The 23,893-nt window shown below is 45.5% G+C and overlaps 1 protein-coding gene across 6 annotated transcripts in view; it reads right to left on the bottom strand.

Annotated features, from left to right (window-relative positions):
* Positions 1-23,893, bottom strand: part of PLXNA2 (plexin A2) — a 328,426-nt gene that overhangs the window by 73,326 nt on the left and 231,207 nt on the right. For all 6 annotated transcript variants that reach the window (XR_006174188.2, XR_006174189.2, XM_042848961.2 and 3 more), the window contains 3 exons: positions 16,372-16,572; positions 13,467-13,563; positions 11,169-11,359 (listed from right to left, as the gene is read on the bottom strand). Coding sequence is in view for 4 of the 6 variants with exons in the window: in XM_042848961.2 (XP_042704895.2) it covers positions 11,169-11,359; positions 13,467-13,563; positions 16,372-16,572 (489 nt within the window). In the remaining 2 variants the exon portion in view is untranslated. The remainder of the gene's footprint in view (positions 1-11,168; positions 11,360-13,466; positions 13,564-16,371; positions 16,573-23,893) is intronic.

Genomic DNA, 23,893 nt, shown 5'->3' with positions numbered 1-23,893 from the left:
TTTCATTAAAGATCACTCCCCCTCCCCAGCCAGTGGCATGCACTAGGATAGTGAGAGGCCACAGGATTGGGACCCAAGAGACCTCGGTTCTATTCCTGGCTTTTCCACTGGCTTGCTGTGAGGCCTTGGGAAAGTCTCTGTGCCTCAGGTCTTTGTCTGTAAAATGGGGATAAGGATAGAGACTCTCCATTTGTGAAGCACTTTGAGACGGATTGTGAAATCGCTAGTTAAGAGCAAAGGATTATTATTAATGCAAGATTGACTTAATCCCCAGCCTTTGGTTACCAGCTCCAGCTTTCTGACCCTCTCACCATCCTACCCAACTTTTCTGACCCGCTGCCCACTTTCCCCAGGAGCTCAGAACAGCTTTGTAGGTGGGATCTGAATCGTTAGTACATGGAAGGAGATGAAATGTAACACATGAACACTGATAATCATTCATGTTGGCAAATACAGAATATCCCGCTGTTTCAGTAGCCCATCAAAGCAGCCCTCGTTAGAACCCCCGCATATCATGTTCTATTACATCCCCTGGCTACAGATTTAATTGGCATGTGCCCCAACCCGTGACCTCTATGGATGATCCCTTTTTAAACCCCTCCACTTACCTAACACTGGCCTCCTCACATATCCACTACCAGCAATGCAGGAGCCTTCTTCTCCGCAGCATCTGCTGCCTGGAATAGCCTCCCTGTATCTTTCTACCTCATTTTTCTGTTTCCCGTCTCCTTTCAAATCTCAGCTGAAACTATTTCTTTTCTCCCTCCCTTATATGTCTTAATTTCTCTCCCTTCACCTCTGCTCCTATTTATTATTAACTCTGAAGCTGTATTATTTAATTTGGCAAAATGTTCTGGGTTGCAACTTGCGATATAGACCATACGATATACAGCTGCATTGTATTTTAAAATACCTTTCTCTGCCCTGCCTAGGCCTCAATTTCTCTCTCTTTGCACTCTGGGTTTTATGACTGAAGGCTTTAATTTAGTCACTATACAGTGTCTGTTGCACCGCTGCTTTCTGAAACTCATACCACGTAGCATGTCTTGTACCACTTAGCTCTGCAAAGCACCGTGTTCCCAAAGAAGACACTATACAAAAATCAAGTTGTATTGTATTATATTGAACATTGACAGCCCGGGCTGCTAATGTTGACACTGCTAGTCACACATAACCAGAACACAATTCTTGACAGTTTACTTTCCTTACGACTGTAAATTAGTTGAAACCCTACTTATCGCAGTATTTACACTACAGGATGTGTTGACTTATCACACATCCAAAAAAACCACCCCTGTGGCTTGCCATTTTCTGACCCAACTGCAACCGACAAAACCAGACCGTGTTGCCAAACAAAACAACGTTTTTTTTATATTTTTTATTTTGATAATGTCCTGACCTGGAAAATGCCCGAACCAGATTTCCATTCGACCTAGATTTTAGGGGCCGCTAATTGAACAGTTTTGAAATAACTGTGCCAAAGAGCAGCCCCAGGGTTAGAACAGATGCATTCAATTAATTACAGCTGGGGAGATTCAGTCAAAACCATAGAAAGGAGCAAAGTCTTAGAGGTCCAGTTGTGCAGAACTTCGGTGACCTCCTCTGAGCAGAACTGGACTTGGCCTGTGCACTGCACGATGCAGTGCGACTGCCATGATGAAACGGCAGCAGCAGTTGGACTTTGGGTTATTTTTTTACATACCATGATCAGACCCTATACTTATGTGGATGCACAACCCAATTATGCACAGCAAGTCTGACCCGAGGCTGCTGCTGACATCACAGTGTCTCTCGAATTTCAGCGACAGCCAGTCACACTTGGAGGATGCATGAACTGGAGACAGGAGATTCTCGTTAAGAATAATCTCATTTTCTGTTCTGAGATGCAGGAGGAAACAATCTCCACGTAACAAGACCATCTCATTCTATTTAATACCTCTTCCCATGTGTCTACATTGTTATACTGTGCTCATCACCAGGGTATTTTAGTTCTCTCTTGCGAAGACAAATCCTGACGGTTTCTAGAACATCTGTTATCAATTAAAATGGGATTGGGAGTAAGCACTCCTGGGTTCTGTTCCCAGCTCTGCAACTACCTCATTGTGTGGCCTGAGCAAGTCACTTTCCCGCTCTCTGCCTCGGTTTCCCCATCTATAAAATGGGACATAGTAGGCTTTGCATAAAAGGATCAGCATCAGAGACTATTAGGTGAAAGAATTATGTTTTGCATTTGCATAGATCTTATCTTCATAAAAGTGCAGGAATATCACCAAAGTGACCGGAGAGATGATATTATAAAGCCTGGGGGAGCTGCACCAGTGCAAACGCCTATTGTACACAGGCAAAGCCACTGTTCGCACTGGTGCTGCTTACTCCAGCTTGGAACCAGGGTAAGCTGCAGCAAAGCAAATGACAGCTTACCCCGTTTGCACTGATGTGGTGACACAGCGGCTGGAATCAGGGCAAATCCTCAGTGCAAGTCAGTGTGTTCTGCACTGTCCAGCCTTCTCCAGGGCAGTTCAGATATTAGAGGTCCATTACCCCTGTAAGGAATCAATATTCAAGTTTACTGCACCTCTACCCCGATATAATGCGACCCGATATAACATGAATTCAGATATAACGCGGTAAAGCAGCGCTCCGGGGGGCCGGGGCTGCACGCTCCGGCGGATCAAAGCAAGTTCGATATAATGCGGTTTCACCTATAACGCGGTAAGATTTTTTGGCTCCCGTGGACTGCGTTATATCGGGGTAGAGGTGTATTTTAAATGGAGTTATCAAGCAGTTCAGTTTAAACACAACACTGGATTAGTTTATAATGAAAAAAATAAAACAAGATGATTTAACTACACAGAGAAAGAGCTTAAGTGAGAACAAGTATAAGGTATTAAAGTCAGAAATGGATACAAGAGAAATAAAGATAAGTTTTAGCTACCAGAAACGTTTTAACAAGCTAGACTTGGTTCCAGGCAAAATCCTTACCACAGATCACAGCAACAGGGCTGACCAAATTCTCAGGTCAGGAACTCCCCTAAGTCAGAGGGCTGGTTCCTTTGTCATCTTAGATGAAAGAGAGATGGGGAGAGAAAGCTTGGGGTGCTTTTGCCCCTCGCTTTTACAGTCCAGTCACCCTTTGAATTGCATTTTCCTGAGGTTTCAGAGTGGTAGCCATGTTAGTCTGTATCAGCAAAATCAACAAGGAGTCCTTGTGGCACCTTAGAGACTAACACATTTATTTATAAGCTTATGCTCATATAAATTTGTTAGTTTCTAAGGTGCCACAAGGACTCCTCATTGATTTTCCTGAGGGTTACCCCTGATAAAGTGCCTTCCAGCTGTGAGGACGGAGACATGGAATCTTATGGTGAAAGAAGTTCCATGTTGTTTGCTAAAATGCAGATCGACCTGTTCCTGCCCCACTTTGTTGCCAAATAATGGCCAATTGACCACTGATTGTCAATTAACTTTGATGACACCCTGGTTCACCCCATCCCCAGACTTGTCTGGTAAACACCCATTAGTCATCATTTCAGCTTATGTTCTTAACTCTTAATACAAATTTTGTACATACATTACACAAGAATATTGATGATCAGCATGTTATTAGTTTTTAAATGATACCTCACAAAGTATACTGTGCACAAAGATTACAATGATGTGTAGGGTGTGAATACAGGGGTCCTCTGGGTCACAGATAGGTATTACTGAACCTATTTTAGAGACAGGGAAACTGACACAGAGAGCAGAAGTGATTTATCTAGAGTCACCCCACAAAGCAGTGGCAGAGCCAGGACAAGAATCCAGAAGTTGTGACTCCCAGTCACCCCTACGCTAACCATCAGACCCCATTCCCCTCTCAGAGCAGGGAACAGAACCCAGGAATCCTGATTCCCAGCCCTCCCGTCTTTACCTACCATTAGAAAGTTCCCTCCCCTAAGGTAGGATCCAGTTTTTTTAGCATCATTAATGTTTCCTGTCACCCCAGTTGGGGTGGTTCACCATTTTCAATGTAAAACAACACAGAGCTACAAAAAGCAGGGTCTGTGTGTGGAATGGAGATGTGTCTTACAGCTGATCCTAAGGATATCCTTGCTACAGTCAGAGGTGAGCCAGACAGTCCTGCAGTATAAGCGACTATCATACCCCATCACACTCAGCATCAAAGACACAACAAAAAAGATAAGAGTCCCAGCCACGCAAAGAGTGGCAAAAAAAATTACCAAAGTGTCATTTACCTTCTCTCTTTTCTTTTTTGTCCTTTTATTTTTTTATTATGTTCTAAGCTAGCTGGATCCCAGCTGATGAGCCCAGCAGGGACCCAGCACATAAGCATCCCTAGCTCCTCATCCCGGCATGATCCCTCCTTGTCTCTGTCTTAGCTGATAGCACATTCAGAACCTAATTGTTATCTCAGCAGAGCAACTCCATTATTCAGCCTGACACTACCCCCCTTTAGCTGTTTGTTGCAGTGATGTTATATTAATGAGGCCTGCAAATAAATGAATAGGAGATCAGAGAGCTGCTTGTTCTCAAGAAAACTGGTTTTTTATTTATTTATCACAGAGGCTGCAGACATTAGGGAAGTTTTATGCTGTTAAAGAAGGGACACTGCTGACGGAGGCGAGAGCATAGACTCGGGTCCTGTAAACCAGTGCTTCTCAAGCTATCTGATGTGGGGGACCGGCAATTTTTTCCCCCAATGTGCCAGGGACCGGTGCCATATTATTACCCTATTCAACGCTCTTATGAGGAAACTCGCCGTGGACCGGCAGCCGATGGCTCACGGACCGGCACCGGTCCACGGACCACCACTTTGAGAAACACTGCTGTAAACGGAAGGACTGCATGTTAACTATAATTCATTTCCTTTCATTTCAGTGACAACAGGGTTTCTCCTTGGCATTTACACATCTCCCTGTGATGCTGGGAACCTGGATGCAAGTGCACTGGGCTAGGGTATGAGAACTAGAGCGCTGAACTGACTGGAGAGAGGGAAGCTAACTGCAAACAGGATAAATGGTGAAGAGTCTTTCAGTGGGAATGATTCAAGAGCTTAGTTACACGGGCCAGTATAGGGGGTCAAACTCGGCGCTCTGTTCCACTGGTGCAACCCTATTGAACCCTGCGCTAAGGGTCTGCCTGTAGGCTCCCCTAAAACTCAGACCCCTGAAAATGGAAGACATTGATTTGTTAACACAAGCAGAACCGTATCTTCTGCTCGTGTCAAGCTCAGAGTCCACTTAGGTCAATCCCCTAAGATTCAAACATTCCCTGGAGAGACCCCTCGTGCCTCCAGCTTTGAAGGAGACACACAGGCCGGGTGATGGAGGCAACCAATCTGCAATAACCACGGCTAAGCTATGCTCTCTTTTTACTTGGACGGAGACCGCCGATATTACTTTCCAAGTTGGACAGTGATAAAATATTCTATGGCAGTGCCCAGCCCACAGCTAGCATGAACACCGCAGGGATGGAATCTCCAGCTCAGAACACGAGCAGCTTAGCTGCAAGTTGTTTTGTGGTTTTATTTCTCCTGCTTAACTCAAGGAGAAGAAAATAAGACTTCTTAAATGTTACAACTGTCTGAATCATTTAGTATGAGGGAAACTGCCGGCGGAGCCTATTTTGCTCCTGGCGTCTTGTAACCCAGCCTTGTGCAAACAGTACAAATGCTTGTGGGAAAGAGAGGGAGTTGCATTCTGTTGAAGGGGGAGAGGGGAGAAGTTTATTTATTGTTAAAAGATTATTGAAAAATAAAAAAGAAAACAAAACGCCTCTGAGATAAAAGATCTCTGAACCCATCAGGCTGGTAGAATAGGGGTTAGCATCACATGGAAGCGAGCAGGTGGTGCTCTCAATTCAATGGCTACATAACCAAGGTGACGTTCACCCCTGGGCAAAGAAGCAGCGCACACAGCCTCTGCACCACTTAATTGCACCTTAAGTCTAAATTTAAGCATATGCTTAAGGGTTTTGCTGAATCAGGACCTAAGTAAACACAAGGGCCTTAAACCATGGTTCAGTGGGAGTTAAGAGCCACAGGGGCCTTGTGCTTTGTGCCCAGAGTGAATTTCGCACAGGAAGTGATCGTTGTTGGTGCCTTGAGAGGTTTTTGTTAATTCCCTGCATGCCCTTTTTAATTTTAAATTAACAGACATTGGCCTGTGGAAATTCTGTGGCCATACCACCCGAGCCGAGGCTGCTGCAGGTTAGAAAAACTTCCAGGCTGGCAGTGCCTCCTGGTTATTAGAAAACAAGTCAAATGAGCTTGGGGACATCTGAGTAGCCCCATATGGACATCTCACCTAAGATCAAGCATGGAGCTCCTTACCCGGGTGATCCAGCTCTGGTTCGACCAGTCCTAGACGACCAGTACAGGCCTTCACCCATCAGGGGTAGGTAAGCAGAGTACCATGCTGCTATGTGAGGTGAATCTTTGGAGTGAGCCCTTACAAACGAAGGTTCATTCTATCGAGGCACCTCTAATAAAGCCAGGGCTTTGTCCTTTGCCAGTTTCCCCACTCCCTCCACCAATGTGTTTGTACACCAGCTGGTTGCCCCAGAGGTGGCTGCATTTCATCGGTGCACATTCCATATTCTGTATGGCGTTTTGAGATCAGTGATGCTGAAAAGGCGTGATGGAAAAAGAATACATTATTCAGTCGCCAGTGAAATCAGCCCCTCCCTGTAGACTGGGTAAGGTTATAGCACAAGTTATTCCCTCACAATATCTGGGGCACTCGGGAGATAACCGTTCTGGATTCCTGCCTGTGGACACAAGTGTCTAACTCTACGGTGATAACTGGAAGAAACATAAGCGCAGACACTGAGTGTACACATGTGTGCATGTCCATGTATGCACCTATTGAGGTGGCTGAGCTCCAGCAGAAGGGTGAGCTGGAGAGAAATTCATGTTCAGACGTTCAAATGTTAGATAAGGAGAATATTGCTAGATGAGAGACTCACTTGCCCATACTAGAATCTCATGGATTTCACTTGACAAGGCCATATTCTGCTCTGTTACACCAGCGTAAACCCTGAGCAGCTCCACTGAAGTCAAAAGCGTTACTCCAGATTTGCAAAGAGAAGAATATAGCCTCTTCTCTCTTTCGCTCTGCTGGAAAATGTAACATTGCCTGAATCCTCCTTTTCTGTTGAGGTTAATGTTTCTCATGATCTTAAACTGCAGGGAGTTAGTGAGCTTATACAGAGCTGGAGAAAGCATTAAATAGGAAACCAACGAAAACTTGTCACAATGGGTCAGGAGTCCTGTCGCATTTCAATTTGCCAAGGGTTTCCTTTTCTCTAGGTTGAGCTGACTATGAGCTCAGATGCACCCTGGTGGCTGCTGTCAGGGACAGCCATCGATGATTCCAAGGCGAATTTTATTACAGCGAGGGTGCTGGGGGGAAAAAGAGTGACCGATGAGCTCCTAACCTGGCTTTTATACAAATCAAGGGACTCTTGGACTGTTCCCTGTTGGGGGAGGCCTAGAACATACTCTCTTGGGGTGGGTCTGTCAAAACCAAGCTACAGCCTGTAAAATAATCCAAAACCGACGTTTGATGTAGGAGAGGCAGCAATCCCTGAACTCATTCCACCAAGCTCGGCTGCTTGATTTCTTAACCTGCTGATCTCTTTGTACAATCAGCACCGCCATTATCCTTGCTTTTCTATAGCCCTGCAGTCCTAGTACATTTTAGTCTCTAAAAACCAGCAGTGGTGAAACTGCACAAGAGATGGGGATGCAAGATCTTTTCAGCTAAAAGCTGTGATTTCATTGGCTGAAAGGCATCTGGAGGGGGCCACATATCAGGCTCCAACAACAAAGGATGACATGATAGGGCCCAAGTATGAAAATCACCCATGTTTTCATAAGACAGACAGGGTGGGGAGAGTCTGGGGGAGAGGGGGTTACTGAACTCGGGTGGCTAACCAGAATCTCTGCCAGAGACGCAACATCCATGCAGCTATTTTTAGTGCACTAGCTCAAACCCTGCTACCACAAGTCAGTCTACCCAGGCTGGGAGACTCCCTTCCAGCTGCAGCACGGGCCTGGCAGGTAGTGTCTCCTTACCAACTCCCTCTGAGGCCTAGGACCAGTCAAACTCTTTGGGCCACATTCAGCCCTGGTGCAACCCCACAAATCTACCCCAGTGCTTAATGCTTGTTTTCTCCCCTCCCTCTCGGTCAAAGGAGGATAATGATATTTACCCGGCTCACCAGAGGTTGTGACCATTAGCTAAAGTCTGCGAAGTGTTCAACAGAGGAACAGCATCACGTAAATGGTAAATATTATTGTGTTTTTAGAAAAGCTCTTGTGTCTGTTTCTTTCTCACAATTTGATGATGATGGAGTGAAATTAATCAGAACCTGACACCTTATAATAATAAGTGTCCTTTCTTGTCAAAAAGTAACAAATTGAAGCATGAACAACAACAACACTGAAAATACAAGGAGGGAGAGGAATGATTTAAAAGGGATGAGATGAAATGAGGAAAGTGAATCTGAGGAACAGCTTCTGAACCATCACAGGTGTCAGGGCCGGCTCCAGGCACCAGCTTGCCAAGCAAGTGCTTGGGGCGGCCACTCCGGAGAGGGGCAGCACGTCCAGCTATTCGGCGGGAATTCGGCGGACGGTCCCTCACTCCTGCTCGGAGCGAAGGACCTCCTGCTGAATTGCCGCCGCAGATCGCGATCGCGGCCTTTTTTTTTGCGCTGCTTGGGGCGGCAAAAACCCTGGAGCTGGCCCTGACAGGTGTTAGTCTGTAGTGTGTCCTCCAAGGGGCAGTAGTGAAAGCACCAACTTATGAGACACACCCCAAGTCTACACGAGACAGCTGCAGGAGCTGGATTCAAGCTAACAATAGCAGTGAAGACAGTGCAGACTTTAAGGCAGGCTATGAGTGAAGTCCATAACCAGGGCCTCTGCTGGGCTTGTACTACCGTGCTGAAAGCCGTGCTGTGGTGTCTGCACTGCTATTGTTACTCACACTGGCTGGATTCAAGCTAGTTCAGGTAGGCTAGCTTGTGAAAAGCTTTTGCTGTATAGATAAACCCCTAAAGCCCTGGGATCAGAGAAAGCACTGCAGAATAGACTCAAGAGGAGACACCCTGATTTCAGCCAGCCACTGGTGTACCTGCACCCATGCAAACCCTCAGTGTAGACAGGCAACTGGTACTTGCCCTGGGGCAGCTTATTCCTAGTTAAAACCAGGCTAAGCTGCACCGTTACGTTGGCTGCCCGTAGCAGCTTGCCTTGTCTACACCAAGGGTTTGCACTGATGGCAGTAACGGCCAGAGCAGTAAGGTCTTGCCCCTTCTAACTTCTATGAGTGTGTGAAAGAGGAGCTCATTTTAATTTGTTAGTAAGTTGAACCCAGCTCTGCAGACTAAACAGATATACTTAGCCATCCATTTAATGAGAACATAGGAACGGCCGTACTGGGTCAGACCAAAGATCCATCTAGCCCAGTATCCTGTCTTCCGACAGTGGCCAATGCCAGGTGCCCCAGAGGGAATGAACAGAACAGGGAATCATCAAGTGATCCATCCCCTGTCGCCCATTCCCAGCTTTTGGCAAACAGAGGCTAGGGACACCATCCCTGCCCATCCTGGCTGACAGCCATTGATGGACTTATCTATGAACTTATCTAGTTCTTTTTTGAGCCCCAAACTTATAGTCTTGGCCTTCACAACATCCTCTGGCAATGAGTTCCACAGGTTGACTGTGCATCGTGTGAAGAAATACTTCCTTTTGTTTGTTTTAAACCGGCTGCCTAGTAATTTCATTTGTTGACGTCTAGTTCTTGTGTAATGAGGAGTAAATAACACTTCCTTATTTACTCTCTCCACACCAGTCATGATTTCATAGACCTCTATCATATCCCCCCTTAGTCGCCTCTTTTCCAAGCTGAACAGTCCCAATCTTTTTAATCTCTCCTTATATGGAAGCCATTCCACACCCCCAATCATTTTTGCTGCCCTTTTCAGAACCCTTTCCAGTTCCAATATATATATTTTTTGAGATGAGGAGACCACATCTGCATGCAGTATTCAAGATGTGGGCGTACCATGGATTTATACAGAGGCAATATGATTTCCATTCTAACCACTGAAATATACAAATACATGGCATTGTTCTATGACTATCTGTATCAAAATTTGAACACTGAGGGTCTGGGGTCTGATCTGCACATAGAACTTGTACACCTAGATGTTCTAATGGTCCCCTCTAGCCTTAAACTCTGTGATTCTAGGACAACGATTTATTTAAAGTAGTGCAACCCCCCTGTGTGAACAAACTTATTTTGGTGTAAACCAGACTTATATTGGTTTAGCATAAGGCCACTATGAACAGCTCTCTGCTAAATGGAAAATAAGCCACTCAAACCGTAAAAATGAATGTGCAGGGTTTAACTAAACCTATTTAAAAACGGATTCAGGTTAAACTGGTGCAGCTTGTGTGTAGACAAGGCCTTCATTAAATTGGTGCAAGTCTGTGCGCTGAGAAGGCCTGATTGTCCCTTGTGCAGCCATTCTGATTTGGTAACATTTGATGCCCACTTTACATTCATTTTGCACAGGTGTGAATGGCAACACATAGTGCAGGGCAATGGAAAATTAGACCCTAAATTTGTATTAGAAACTAGCTAAGCAAGAAATCAAAGGCTTCCTGGATCCAACACTCTGATCTGGCCCCCAAGAGCCACCACCAACAGTACAAGCATCACCCCAACAACTGCTTTACAGTGAATAATTCCTCCAGGAGACACCTCGTGTAGGGTCCTAACTCCCTCCCTGTAATCCAGAGAAGTCAATTATAGACTAATTACCTCCCTGGTTTAATTAGTATCCAAGGAGCAGGGCATAGCGGGCACCCCAGTGCTGAGGACACATCCAGACAAATGACAGAGAGGGAATGGTCGGCAGTGAGGGCGTAACCCCTGGTCACACGCTAAGGAAGCAACACATTAATTTTGCGGGAAGCACTGAAGTGTTTTATTCATTCTTCTTCAGTGCAGAATGGAGGATATCTTGTATCTGGGCCAGAAATGAGGCAGCCAGGAGCAGACACAAATCAATCTGGCATTTCAAGCATGATGAGGTTAAACAGAATGGGCCAGGGATGACAGACAGGCAGACTCGCTGTGGCTGGATTCTCTTACCTCGGTGATGCGGGGATTGGAGCACTTGACGTTCCTGCTGGACCAGTCGAGCCAAGGGTGAATGGGGGAACTGCAGTGCTGCCGGAGCGTGCACTTGGCCTCTCCGCTGCACCAGCCGCATTCGAACTTCTGATCTGCTTTCAGGCACAGGCCGCAGCTCTCCCGCTGGGCGGCGCATTTGTACAGGTGAACTGTGGAGAAGGGAGAGGCGCGGACTGAGTACTGAGCTGGAGACTAAATCTTCAGGACCAAAAGAGCGACATGTGCTTACAGTATCAGTAGAGATGAAGACAGCCCACAATTCCCCTTGACTGATGAAGAGAAGAGACCACCTCATGGAGATGCTTGAAAAAGATGTGTGTGCGGAGGGCGGGGGGAAGAAGGGGAATAGGGCCTGTGGGGGTAATGAACTGAAAGGTTACCGATAGATCTGCCTTGTACCTAAATGGCTGTAAATATTCTGCACAGCTCGCGGGGTACCGTCTCTCACATTTGTTTTTCAACAAGCCGATCGCTCCCTGCCTCTCGCTCTCTAACTCAGCCGTTTCTGATTGCCCTGACCACCGCGGCTGCCCAGGTGACTAGTGCCAGCTGGGACAGAAGCAGCCCTGTTGCAAAGCTGGGCAGCGTAGTTGGAGAACCACAGGGAACGTTAGTCAGGCTCATCAGAGCCACGCACGGTTTTGTTGGCAAAGGAGCTTTTAAACCTTCTCATTCCCACTTATCCTTTTTCCAGATGTTCTCAGACATTATTGCTCCCATGCTTGCTTTGGAAGGCAGCGTTGAAAACCTCTTTGTTTAGTTTACTCCATTGACCTAAACCAAGAAAGAGCTCATTGAAACAATGTCTCCATTTCCAGGGAGCTTGGCAGGGTCTCCCAACAGGGCTCCAACGTATCAGGTTCCTCAGAAAATTTCAAAGCATTCAAAAGCAAAATATAACTCCTACGTGGATAAACAGGAACCTGTTAAATGGATGTCCCTGCTTCAGCAAAATGGGACTATTAACAGGTATTCTTTTCAGGGGGCTCATCTGCTGCTTTCAGTCTATTTTGCTCTGCAATACACTAGATTTTGTCTCACAGCCATTTATTCTGTTTTCCTACTGCATTCCTCCTATAGCTGGAAGTATAACAGGTTTCTTTCTTTATCAGGGCTTGGCTGCACTAGCTCGCTTCAGAGCAGGGCAAATGTAGATTTTCGACAGGTCAGATCTTTTAACAGGTCTTTTCTAAAATGAGTGTTGTGGCATCCAGAAGCAAAGTCCACATAATGAACTGCAGTATCCATATGGACTACTGCTATTACCAAAGATATAATAAGAGGCACATACAAAGCGCACACTGAATTTTCACATGATCAGAGGTTTTAGATCTAATATCCTGGTTAAATCTACTTCCCTAAAATGATCACAGGCAATTGCGTTTGAGTGGAGGGCAAGTGGTATTCCCATGTACAACTTGTAAAACACTTGGGGATCCTACAGGGTGAAGGATGCTATATAAAATACAGAGCTGTAGGGAGGCCCATAGATATTTTCAGAGGTGATAACGCTAGGTTAGGATCGATGTGCCTTGGTAAGTTAGTGTATGAAGAGAAGCTTGGTCTGCTGCTGCCCATGTTGTGTGGAGAGACAGAGGGTTTTGCAGTCTGTCCAAAGGTGAAGTTTTTGCTGTTGCAGATTTCTAGTCACTTGTTATTTATGCTTATTGCAAATTATTCTCTCTCCTTGCACTCCCAGGCCTGTTAAGTTCATGCTCCATTCCCCTTGTCAAAGTATGCAGCACTATTGTACAAGTGTGTCCCATTGGGATTCCCAGATTTCAGTGCCCAACATGAAAACCTCGCCTCAGCCTTGTGGATGGCTCAAAGTAACGTGATATGAGAAGCACAGGTCACATCCTACTGATCTGTGACAGAGGGGTTTGAGGCAGCCACATGTGACAGAGATGTCTCTGAGCTGGCTGCCGGTCAATGTGTTTAGTAAAGATTTCCTTTTTGCAGCGTACAGGCTGTTTTCACTAAGGGCCACTTCTGTAATGCTGAGGGTCTGGGCTATGGCTAACTGTGGGCTAGAAATCTGGGCAGAGTCCACACTGGGATCATAATGATGCTGGATACAATGGTGGTGTAACTTGGCTGTGACTAGCAGGGTTCTAACCCTGTCTTCCTGTGAATAGAAATTTCTTTTTCTAGAAATGGGCTTGACCACACACTCCCCCACAAGCCCTTATCAGGTCCCCTCCACCACATGACTCAAGGATAAGACACTGCAGCAGTAAACAGAGCACCCCTTACCTTTCAAATCCTCTGGGTTGTCAATAATGAAGTTTCCATTCCAAACCACAGCAAAATCCACTGCTAAGTTGCTTATGTCCATCCCGTCATAGAGATACTAAGGAACAAGATAAGAAAAATGTTTAGGGGATGTGCTTGGGAGGATGGGTCAGGAAGAGACACCAGGAAGGAAATGACATATATATATATAACTAACAACTTTTTGCTTAAAAAACACATGATGATGTCTAAGTGACCAACAATTCTAACTCTCATTTCTAGGATCCTGCTTTGGGTCCACATGGTGAGACTCATTTCTCCTTGCCAGAGAAAGATAATTAAAATCAGCTGATGGACCCTGCAAGAGGTAATAGATTAATTATCCCAGACACACTGACTGTTCTCATAAATACAGCCCCACTATTTAATGAGACTAGACTGAGGCTCTACACAGTAGCACTTCTGCCCAGGAGACAGATTGGGACAACTTTCCGTCTAACACCACACTCCCTCAATGTAATCAGGAATGTACAAATGTGCTGCAAAGATCTGACAACTTACTAAGGAAATATTTCAGTCAGTGCGCCCTATTCAGGGTGGAGAGGAGGAATTTTTTAAGTCACCAGTTCAAATCCAGATCAGGGTAGCACTGCCTGGAATGTGTATGGGCGGATGCCCGGGGCCATACAGATGAGTTTGGAGGTCTCAGACCATTCTCCTAGTAGACACTTCACAAGTGCCATAGTCATAATTAGCACATATTGGGCCCTATGCTGGCAGTCTTTGCAGATCAACCAATGACTCCAATTTTCCTACAAGGAAAATGTCAATGGGACTGTAAAAAGCAAGCATATTAAAGAAACCCCACCAAAACGCTTGACTGTTTAGTGTTCCCTTCCTCACAGATTATTTATCCACATCTGTTCTACATCAGCCTTCATGCTGTCGAGCAGGATATGACATGAATGGAATAAGTACAGGAATAGGACTCACGAGGTCCAGCGTTCTAATCCCAACTCTGACACTAGCTCCCCATGTGGTCTTGGGCAAGTCACTTAGGGCTTGTCTACACTCAGAAGCTGCACTGGTTTAATGTAGATCTACTTATACTGGTTTAGCATGTCCATATACATTTACCAGCGTGAACTAAACATTACAAGCCTGGATTAAACAGATATCAAAGTGGCCTCACCCACATAGAGTTGCTCTGGTTTAACTAAGTCAGTGTAAAACCACACCTTTAGTTGTATTGGTACAACTTTGTGTGCAGACTGGCCCTTAAACTGTCTGCCTCCAGTTTCCCATTTGTATAAAAGGATAATAGGATTTCTCTAAAGCAGGGCTGCTCTGAGTATTTGTTAGGTAATGTTTATAAATCACTTTGGATAGGAAAAGGGCTATTTAGTATTATTACATTTATTATCTACCCTGCTATGGGGCCTACAGAGAGCTAGTGAGGCACAAATATCCAGGGAAATGTAAGACAATTCAGAACCTGATTAATAAGCTAGGAGTATCTGCATGGATTGTTAAAGTAGATCCTGAAGTTCCTGGTTCCACCATCTAGAACCAAGCAACTCTAGCTATCTGTCCATGCAGCTTTCTAAAACCCTCACTGATACATGACTAGAGATCAGAGACCCAAACTTCTTCACCCAGCCCTTTTTCCATTTGTAGACTCGTGTCTTCTGCAAACAAACACAGAGGCACTTCCTCTGCAGTTTGGAGAATGGCCTTTGTGAAGAGCTGAGATCTGCATTGTGCTGTGAATGCAGCAGAACCTGGGTTTTGTTCCCTACCATGTGCAAGAATGACTGCAAAAAGCGAGAGCCTTCCCGCTAAGAAGTACGATGATATTCTCTGTTAATGGTTCCAATGGCGTTCCTACAGCTTGAGAAGTTGCTGTAGAATCTCTTGGGCTTTACTTTCATGGGCTATGCCACGCTGCCACAATGCAGACCAAGCTGCAGTCGCCCCCTGTATGCATGTCTTTAGTGGTTTCATTCAGAGAATTTGTATCACTCTGCGGTGCCACGTCTGCTCCCCCAGCTGAGTCCCATTCCCCTCTTTCCTAGCATTGCACATTCCATTAAGCTGCGGTGACCTGGAATTCGACAGCTCTCTGATAAGAGGCCAATAATTCTCTCTCTCTCTCCTGTGTGAATTAGCTTGCCTTAACACCTTTGTTGTATTCTTCCCCCCACCTGTCCCTGTCTCGCCTTCACTGACCCTCCCACAGTCACTGGCAGATAAAGGACCTTCACCCAGCCAGTATTATAATTAAACACCTCACATGCCTACAGCGGATTCCCATCTGAAATTCAGGATTAGTTTAACCCCTAGATTTTTTTATTCCTTCTGCCTCCCCTCTCCCATTTTCCTTTCATCTTTTTTCTCTTCTAGTTAAATTTGCCTTATTCACAGTGTCTCCTCGTTGATGTCAACATTAGGGTGACTGCTGTGTTAGAGGTAGGATGGCTGGTTTAAATAAAATAAAGAGGCATCTCTAATATCGGGAAGTGGAAGCATTGCCTAGTGGTTAGAACACGGTGATGGGTGCCAGGAACAACAACTGATTCTAGGCCCAGGTCTAACACTGACTTCCTCTGTGGCCATGGGCAAGTTATGTAACCTCACTTAGTTCCCTCATCTGGAAGTAAAGATAACAATACTTACCTACCTCACAGCATGTGGAAGTGTTAGTCGATGGTGCAAATTCAGCCCAGGAGCAGGCTCTGCGGCTCCCTGATAACCTCATCCATTCAACTCTAAAGCTTCTGCAATCCAGGACTCACTTGCAGCATGGCCATTGGCTGTTGGGCCCCCTTTATCCTACCCCTCTCCCATCACTGCAGCCGCTCCCCTCTCTCACTCCAACAATCCCTTCCCTTCTCCCGCGTCAATCCCCAGAGCACCGGCTCCTTACCGAACTGTTCTGGCATTGGACGCTGGAGCTGTTGAAGCGCAGAGCTGGCACACGATGAATAACTCCTTGAATGTTGAGGACACATTCATACCCACGCTGGCCAGACTGGGGCTGGGGCAGGTTTCTGGCTTTCAGTGTGATGGGCTTCACCTCCCCTACTGGGATCAGAATCTCTTCTGTGGGAAACAGCTGTGGGCAGTCCTGGGAGGAGCAAACATGGAGACAAAGGTGCTCCAGTTACTAGGGGGCCACTTACCTTTATATAACGTCAGGTCTGAACACTCCTGAACTCTGGGCATTTGGGACATTAACCTGGATCTAAATTGGATGGCTGTTTACCAGGCAGGGCAGCCAAACATCCCGCACTTGGAGTCCAGCATGCACCCTGGTATATTTGATCACAGACAATTCTCTTTGCATTCTCAATCAGCCCACAAGACAGAAGATTAAGTGCAGGGAAAAATAACCTTTAGCAATATTTTCGGCGCAGGATATTTTCATTGCAGCCACACAAGAGGGGATGTTATTATTCAGGAAATATATTGAAGCATCATTGTTCTTCCTGGCTTGCTGTGGGCTATGCATTTTATCTCCGGAGACACAAACCCTGAGAGTACCCCCCACTCCTCTCTTCCCTCACAAGCTAGAGGCAATGCATTATCAATTGCTTCTGCTTCCCAAGTCCAGCAAAACCCAATTTTACTGGGAGGCGGATTGGATCCTCCTAACTACACTCTGAACACTCATTCTAGGTTTCATTTTTAATCAGGTTTCATTCCTGGGGTGCACATCAGTGTCTGTTGCTTCAAAAACAGACTCATCGGCATGGGATATGCTTCCCTTTTGCGACCTGGTGCCACTTCTTTCTGTGTTTTATTTTAGCAAAATTATTTCTATATCCTATCAATTTCACAATCTGTAGCCCCAACTCCATAAACCTATTCCCCTCTTCTCTCTTACCCTACCCCATCATCCAACACCTCTGGCTAGTCTCCAACTGCCCAGCGGGACCTGTATGCAGCAACAGAGATGAGAGGGAAATGGTTTTCCTGACCCATGAACATTTTTGAGATTTCAAATATTTTCCCATTCTGCATCCGGACAAAACTGAGACCTTTCAAAAGTTTTCACAAAAAACAGAGAGAGAGGGAGAGATTGACCCCTCCCAATATAGCCTATAGCCTGGTGGTTAAGGCACTGAGATGGGATGTGGGAAAGCCAGGTCCAAGCCCTAACCACTGGACTACAGGTTATTCTGGGGTGGGCTCTTAATTCTCTCGTTTTGACTAGAAAGCCCATTCTGGGCTCAAGAAACCTTTCCAACCAGAGTTTCATCGACACCAATCCTTACCTGCAAAAAGTTTTGGCTTCGATTAATTGACATTTTCCAAAGAAAACCCCATGTATTGAGAAATTTCCAACTAGCTCTCTGCAGAAAGCCAAAGGGGTCACCAGTACAGATCCTCTCTTAGCTCAGTGACGCACGAGTGGGACTTCTGCCACCTGCAACTGGGCCCAGAAGGAAGCTGAAGGGCTGAGGTGCTGTTCCTGTATGTGAAGCCGCACCTTCCGCTCCCACCCACGCTAATGGGAAGACAGAGGTGTCCAAACGCTCAGAGATTTGGTTAAAATAAGCACCCTGAAGTTTAGGGCTGGGATTTTCAAGTAGACCCAAGGGAATTAGCACCCAAATCCCAATGAATTCAAATGGGAGATAGACACCTAACGCCCTTAGGCTCTTTAGAAAATCCCAGACTAGATGCTTCTATGAACTCATCTTGAGTCTGCAAAACTTGGTCCCAGCTCTACAAACTGGTACAGATTGGGTCACAGTCCTGAAAGCCCGTCGGCAAATGCTAGTTGTAAAACAGATACCTGATTCACAAAGGGTCCGATTCTGCCATGCTTCCTCGCATGACATTCCCGCTGAGCTCAGTGGGCATTCTGCGTGCTGAGAGCTAATGCGTGCAGGATGGGGCCCTCACTGAGGGGGAAATGAGGAAACAAAATCAGGCTGCTCTATGCATAGCAATCCTAGTTTACACTGGTACGTGAGGGGGATGAGTGGAAAGGTTGCACGCTTAGCGTGGATGCTCCAAAGCTCTCAGCATACTGTGCAGGCAGTAAAACTGCCCACACGTATTTGCAGCTACATCCACAGATCTGTTGCAGTCGTTCACTGGAGATATCTCACCGTGCCAGATATAAAGCAAAGCTAGCTAAGGAGATGCCAGCTCTCTAAAAGGATGAACTTTGATGTCGCTGGAAGCCAGGATGCTAACTCCCCTTCTTCCTCGCAATATCCTTTAGGCCTCAGGAACTTAAGCCCCTAACTCTTCTGGAAATGGCCCCTTTAGACTTCCTAGAGCTTCCTCAGATTAAGCCTGGAAACAGCAAACCCGGCCTGTCATCCTACAAAATCCTTCTGTTTCATAAAGGGAACCTATGATCCTGACAGGCAGGAGGGAAGGTGTTTCTCTGTGGTGGCTAAGTGATTCAAGCCAATGGACAGCACAAGCATTTCTCGATCTGGATTCAAGATTCTAGTCACCTTCGGGATGGAATCTGGAGCTGTGCCAAGAATAAAACTCTCCTCGTCAAATGCAAATGGTCAGAGTGTTATAGAAAAAGCCCTAAAGCACCATCCTCCTGCCAGGTCAAAGTTACAGCAATTAGAAAAACAACAAGGAGTCCGGTGGCACCTTAAAGGATAACAGATTTATTTGGGCATAAGCTTTCGGGGGATATAACCCACTTCATCAGATGCATGGAGTGAAAAATACAGTAGGCAGGTGGCACCGGACTCCTTGTTGTTTTTGTGGATACAGACTAACACAGCTACCCCCTGATACTGAAGAACTGGAATTAATTTGCAAACTTGACACCATCAAATTAGGCCTGAATAAAGACTGGGAGTGGCTGGATCACAATAAAAAGTAATGTAATTTCCCCTCTGTTTATATTCACCCCTTCTTGTCAACTTTTGGGAATGGGCCACATACACCCGGACTGAATTGGCCTCGTTAGCCCTGGACCCCTCACTTGGTAAGGCAACTCCCATCTTTTCATGTGCTGTATATTTATACCTGCCTACTGTATTTTTCACTCCGTGCATCTGACGAAGTGGGTTATAGCCCACGAAAGCTTATGCCCAAATAAATCTGTTAGTCTTTAAGGTGCCACCAGACTCCTTGTTGTTTTTGTGGATACAGACTAACACGGCTACCCCCTGATACTTGACAGCAATTAGAAAGGAAACCAAGAAACCAGAGGGGACTCACAAAGTGGGAAGGGGGAGCTCAGCTGCAGCCCCCAGGGTTGGAGGGGGTGAGGGAACACACAGAAATTCCACGGCAGGCCTTTCCTGCTCCAGTCTGGAGAAACACATATGGAACTGAAAATGAAAACCAGCAGCCTGTCTCCTCGAGAGCTAACAGACTATGACAGATTCTGGGGAAGAGCCTAATATGGCCTGGGATTTAGAACTGGGCCCCCACTGTCTTGTATCTAAGAGTAAGGTAAATGGGTTCCTCTCCTATAATGACAGAGATGAGGGGTTCCTAACAGCTACCCAGAGAGTGGTAAATGACCCCAGATGCAGCACCACACAGCCAGGGCCAAACAGAGAGGCAGTCTCCACTGTCATTGAGTTTAATGGCCCATTGTGGGGAGGTAATGGACTCCTTCCTGAGCTGCAGAGGCTTCCAATACTGACCAGAGATCCGGACAATGAGGGGACTCAAGTGAAGACACACCTGAATCCTGAATCATTTCACAAAACAAGTAAGCTTTGGGGGTCCTCAGCTTGAGCCGGGTGAAGTGAAAGTTATTTAATCTTTGAAATGTGCCCGATTTGTGAAGCTGGAAACATTTTATTAAATTCTCCATAGAAAACCAGACACAAATATTTTCTCGGCGTTTGCATTAAATGAGCAAACAACAAATCAAAATGCCACCATGCCACAAACTGTGAATTTGGGAAAAGTGGCAGGAAAAGGTAATAGCCTCTATTTAAGCATGTGGCTGGGAGTCAAGAAGTCCTCAGTTTGGTTCCCATTTCCTGTCCCAGCCTGGCCTTAATAGCATTATTTAACATGTGTCTTGTAGTAGAACCTGGAGGCCCCTAGTCAGGGATCAGGGCCCCATTGTGCTAGGTGCTGGACATACACACAATGACAAGACAGCCCAGGCCTCAAAGGGCTTCCAATGCAAGTGTCTGACGAGAGACAACAGGCGATTACAACGAACAGATGAAAGTAATTAACAAAACTTCACACTTCTGGGCACCTAGAGATGTCGTTAAATAATTTAAATATGCAGGATATCAACTGTACAAACAACATTTAGTAGTAAATATCATTACCCTCATTCTACAGATGGGCAAACAGACGCCATCAGGTGAAGTGATTCTCCCAAGGTAACATAAAACCAGGATTAGAAGCTAGGTCCCTAAATGCCAAGGCAGGATTATCTATCTACAGTATTTACATGCCCCCTACAATTGCAGTACCTGAGCAGCTCTCAGTCTTCTAAGTATTTGTCCTCACAACCTCCCTGTGAAGCACCGATGGAGGACTGATGCCCAGGAAAACCTAAGTGACTTGTCCTGTGTCACACAGGAAGTCTGTGTCACAGCAGGGCACTGACCCAATGGGTCTGAGTGCCAGGTTAGTGCTCTGACCATTGGACAACCCTTTCTATCAATTAAACTAACTCATCGAGAGGCAAACACCACAAGAGCGTTGCCACCAGGATCCGGCTCTTTCCATCTATGCAAGGAGGAAACCCACGAATTTCATTAGCGACCATTAGGCAGGCCGAATGAATGCCCTGCCCAGCTCACAGCTATACTGACGGGATCTCATCTCTTCACTGACTCAGGCATGTTGTAAATGAGAAACAGACGCTGGCCAGTATGGGAGAGCCAGTAGCTTAAGTTGCTGCCTCGTAAACTCTTTTTTTAATGGCACTTTTCCCTGTATATTTTTTATTTTATTTCTAACAGGCCTTCCACGGATTAACAGCCAAGAGTGATTTTAAACTCCAGCAGAGGGAAAGACGGCCATCCTGGGGGGAAAAAATGACCGTTCCTCCGATGTAGTGACTTTACAAGCTGAAAGGGAATGCTTACTGTTTTAAGCATTGACTCTGACATAGCTAATACTTGGGTATCACAAGTTCAAATCACAGCAGGGCTGATTCAGCATTTATACGGCTAAGAATCATGCTGCAAGGGCTCTCTGAAGAGCTGCAGGCACTCTTAAGAGCTTGCGCAATTGTCTAAGACAGGGCTTTCCCCCAATGTCCTTGAACAAAAGTTCCTTCCTTGTCCTCTCTGTTGTGCATTATTAAGCAGAAACCAGCCTCCACCCCAGAGATGACTGCATTTCAGTGGGTCTGTATTTAGCTGCTCAACTCCCCGCCCCATCAAAAAAAACCACAACCCAAAACAACCTTTAACTGTGTCGCTGCAGGAGAATCTCAATATTTAGCCCTGAAAAAATGAATATGTTATGGACCATTATCCTTCTTGGCAACAATCATTCACTAGACAAGCTGAGTGTTGAAGAAATTCTTTTTTCCTATAAAGGAGGAAAAAAACAGAACTCACATTTTTCATATCTTATCTGTAGAGCTGAAATTGCTAGTAGCAAAAAATTTTCTACCATCATTAGAGGCAAGTAGGACATAATGGATTTTTTCTTTTAGCAAGGGTTTCACTGGGAGAAAAATGTCACATTGGGATACTGGGGAAAATAAAGAGTCAGTCAGATTATGAGTGCACTCTACTCTGGGGACAAGGGAAAAAGTGCAGCCCCTATATGTTGTTTGACAGCTACAATGATTGTATTAATAAGGGGACATCAAGTTTGGAATGGAGGGATATTCAGGGAGATTCCACATTACCAACAGCACAGGCACTTGTGGGGACCACATCGCTGCTGGCCGTTTTTACTGAATTTATCAGATGAGTGATTGAAGCTACAAAACCTGCAGGGGCTCGTGGAGGGTGCTGAGTTTTCTCAGAAGTTGCATACATTACTGAAAGCACCATCGGGGCCGCTCCATTCCCTTTGTGCCAGTTCCAATCCCAATTCTCTGCTTTGCTTTCGGTTCTTTTAAAAAAATTGGTCGCTGCAATAATGCACAAGGTCATCTGTGCACACATGCATTTGCATAGCCTACACATGTGATGGAGCATATAGGTATGTGTCACTGCATTAATGCACCTGGGCACCTGCGCGTGTGTTTGTATGCTCTGTATACACGACTGGGTATCCAGGTATGGGTAACTGTTTTTGTGCAGACATGTAGACTTGTATACAGTGTGTGTGCCTATCCAGATACAGTCTCTCCTAACTTATCCATTATGAGTGAGTTTTTAATCACAATTATTTAGTTTGGGATACACTGCACACTGTATGTTAGTAAACTTCAGATGTTTATTGATGTTTTCCAGAAATTTCATAAGGAAGGGGGTGTGCCCGCGCATTCACATGCACACCGCTTCCCTCTACTGGTTGGAATACAAAAAGCACAACTGGCACAAGCCCTACACAGCTGACAGCTAATGGAGATGCTCCTTTAACTCAAATGGCAGGTGCCTGTGCTGCTGCTGATGAGTTTTATCACTGCTGCCGCTATGAAGTTCTGAGTGTCCCTTGAGTGCTCCATAAAAGAGAAAGAGATGCTGTCAGCGGAATACGTGATTTGTTCCATAAGTTTACTTTCTTTTCCCGTTCATGAGAAGTAAATCCTGTAGTGAGTTAGAATGGGCATTAGTACCTCCACTCTCCAATGCAAGAGTGACACATTTTATAGAATGTCCTGCCTATGAAATATCTACACACACAATTTACAGAGATGATCATATTTTATGCTTCTACTCCCAAAGATCCCAAAGGAACTATACAAATTCCACACCAATGAAATGCAGCCACCTCTACTGCTCTTACTCAGGCAAACTACCCTAGAATTTTGGGGCACTTCCCTTGAGTGAGGCACTTATTTAGGACTTTCCATATGAAGAGCATCAAGTAATTATGCACAAAAGTTATAAGCATTAACCCATGCTAAAACCCTCAGACCTAGATTCTGCTCTCGCTGGTGCAAATCAGGAGCTGCTCCACTGATGTCAAGGGCATTGCCCCAGATTTAACCAAATGGAAAAGAGAACAGAATTTGGCCCTCAGAAGCCAAGCATGGAAAGAAGAAACTGAACTGATTCAGTGGTGGATTCTCACTGGTAAATTCTCTATTACATGACCTTTTGTCCTCTCTTTTGTGCTGTATGAATTCCGTTGCAACCTGTGTCTCGGCCTGTATTTTGTAAAGTGTCACGTGTATTTACAGCACTGAGATAAGTAATAATAAATAATAATAAATTAAAAAACAGCAGTTTAGATCAGGTTATGTCTAAGCGGTGTGGTAGTGTAGATACTACATTGACGGAAGGGTTTTCCTGTTGTTGTCATTAATTCACCTCTCCGAGAGGCAGTAACTAGGTTAACAGAAGAATCCT

This window comes from Chrysemys picta, chromosome 4 (genome assembly GCF_011386835.1).
Source record: "Chrysemys picta bellii isolate R12L10 chromosome 4, ASM1138683v2, whole genome shotgun sequence".
Lineage (NCBI taxonomy): Eukaryota > Metazoa > Chordata > Testudines > Emydidae > Chrysemys > Chrysemys picta.
Note: the sequence above shows the minus strand (reverse complement) of the source record. Positions and strands in the feature narration are given on the sequence as shown.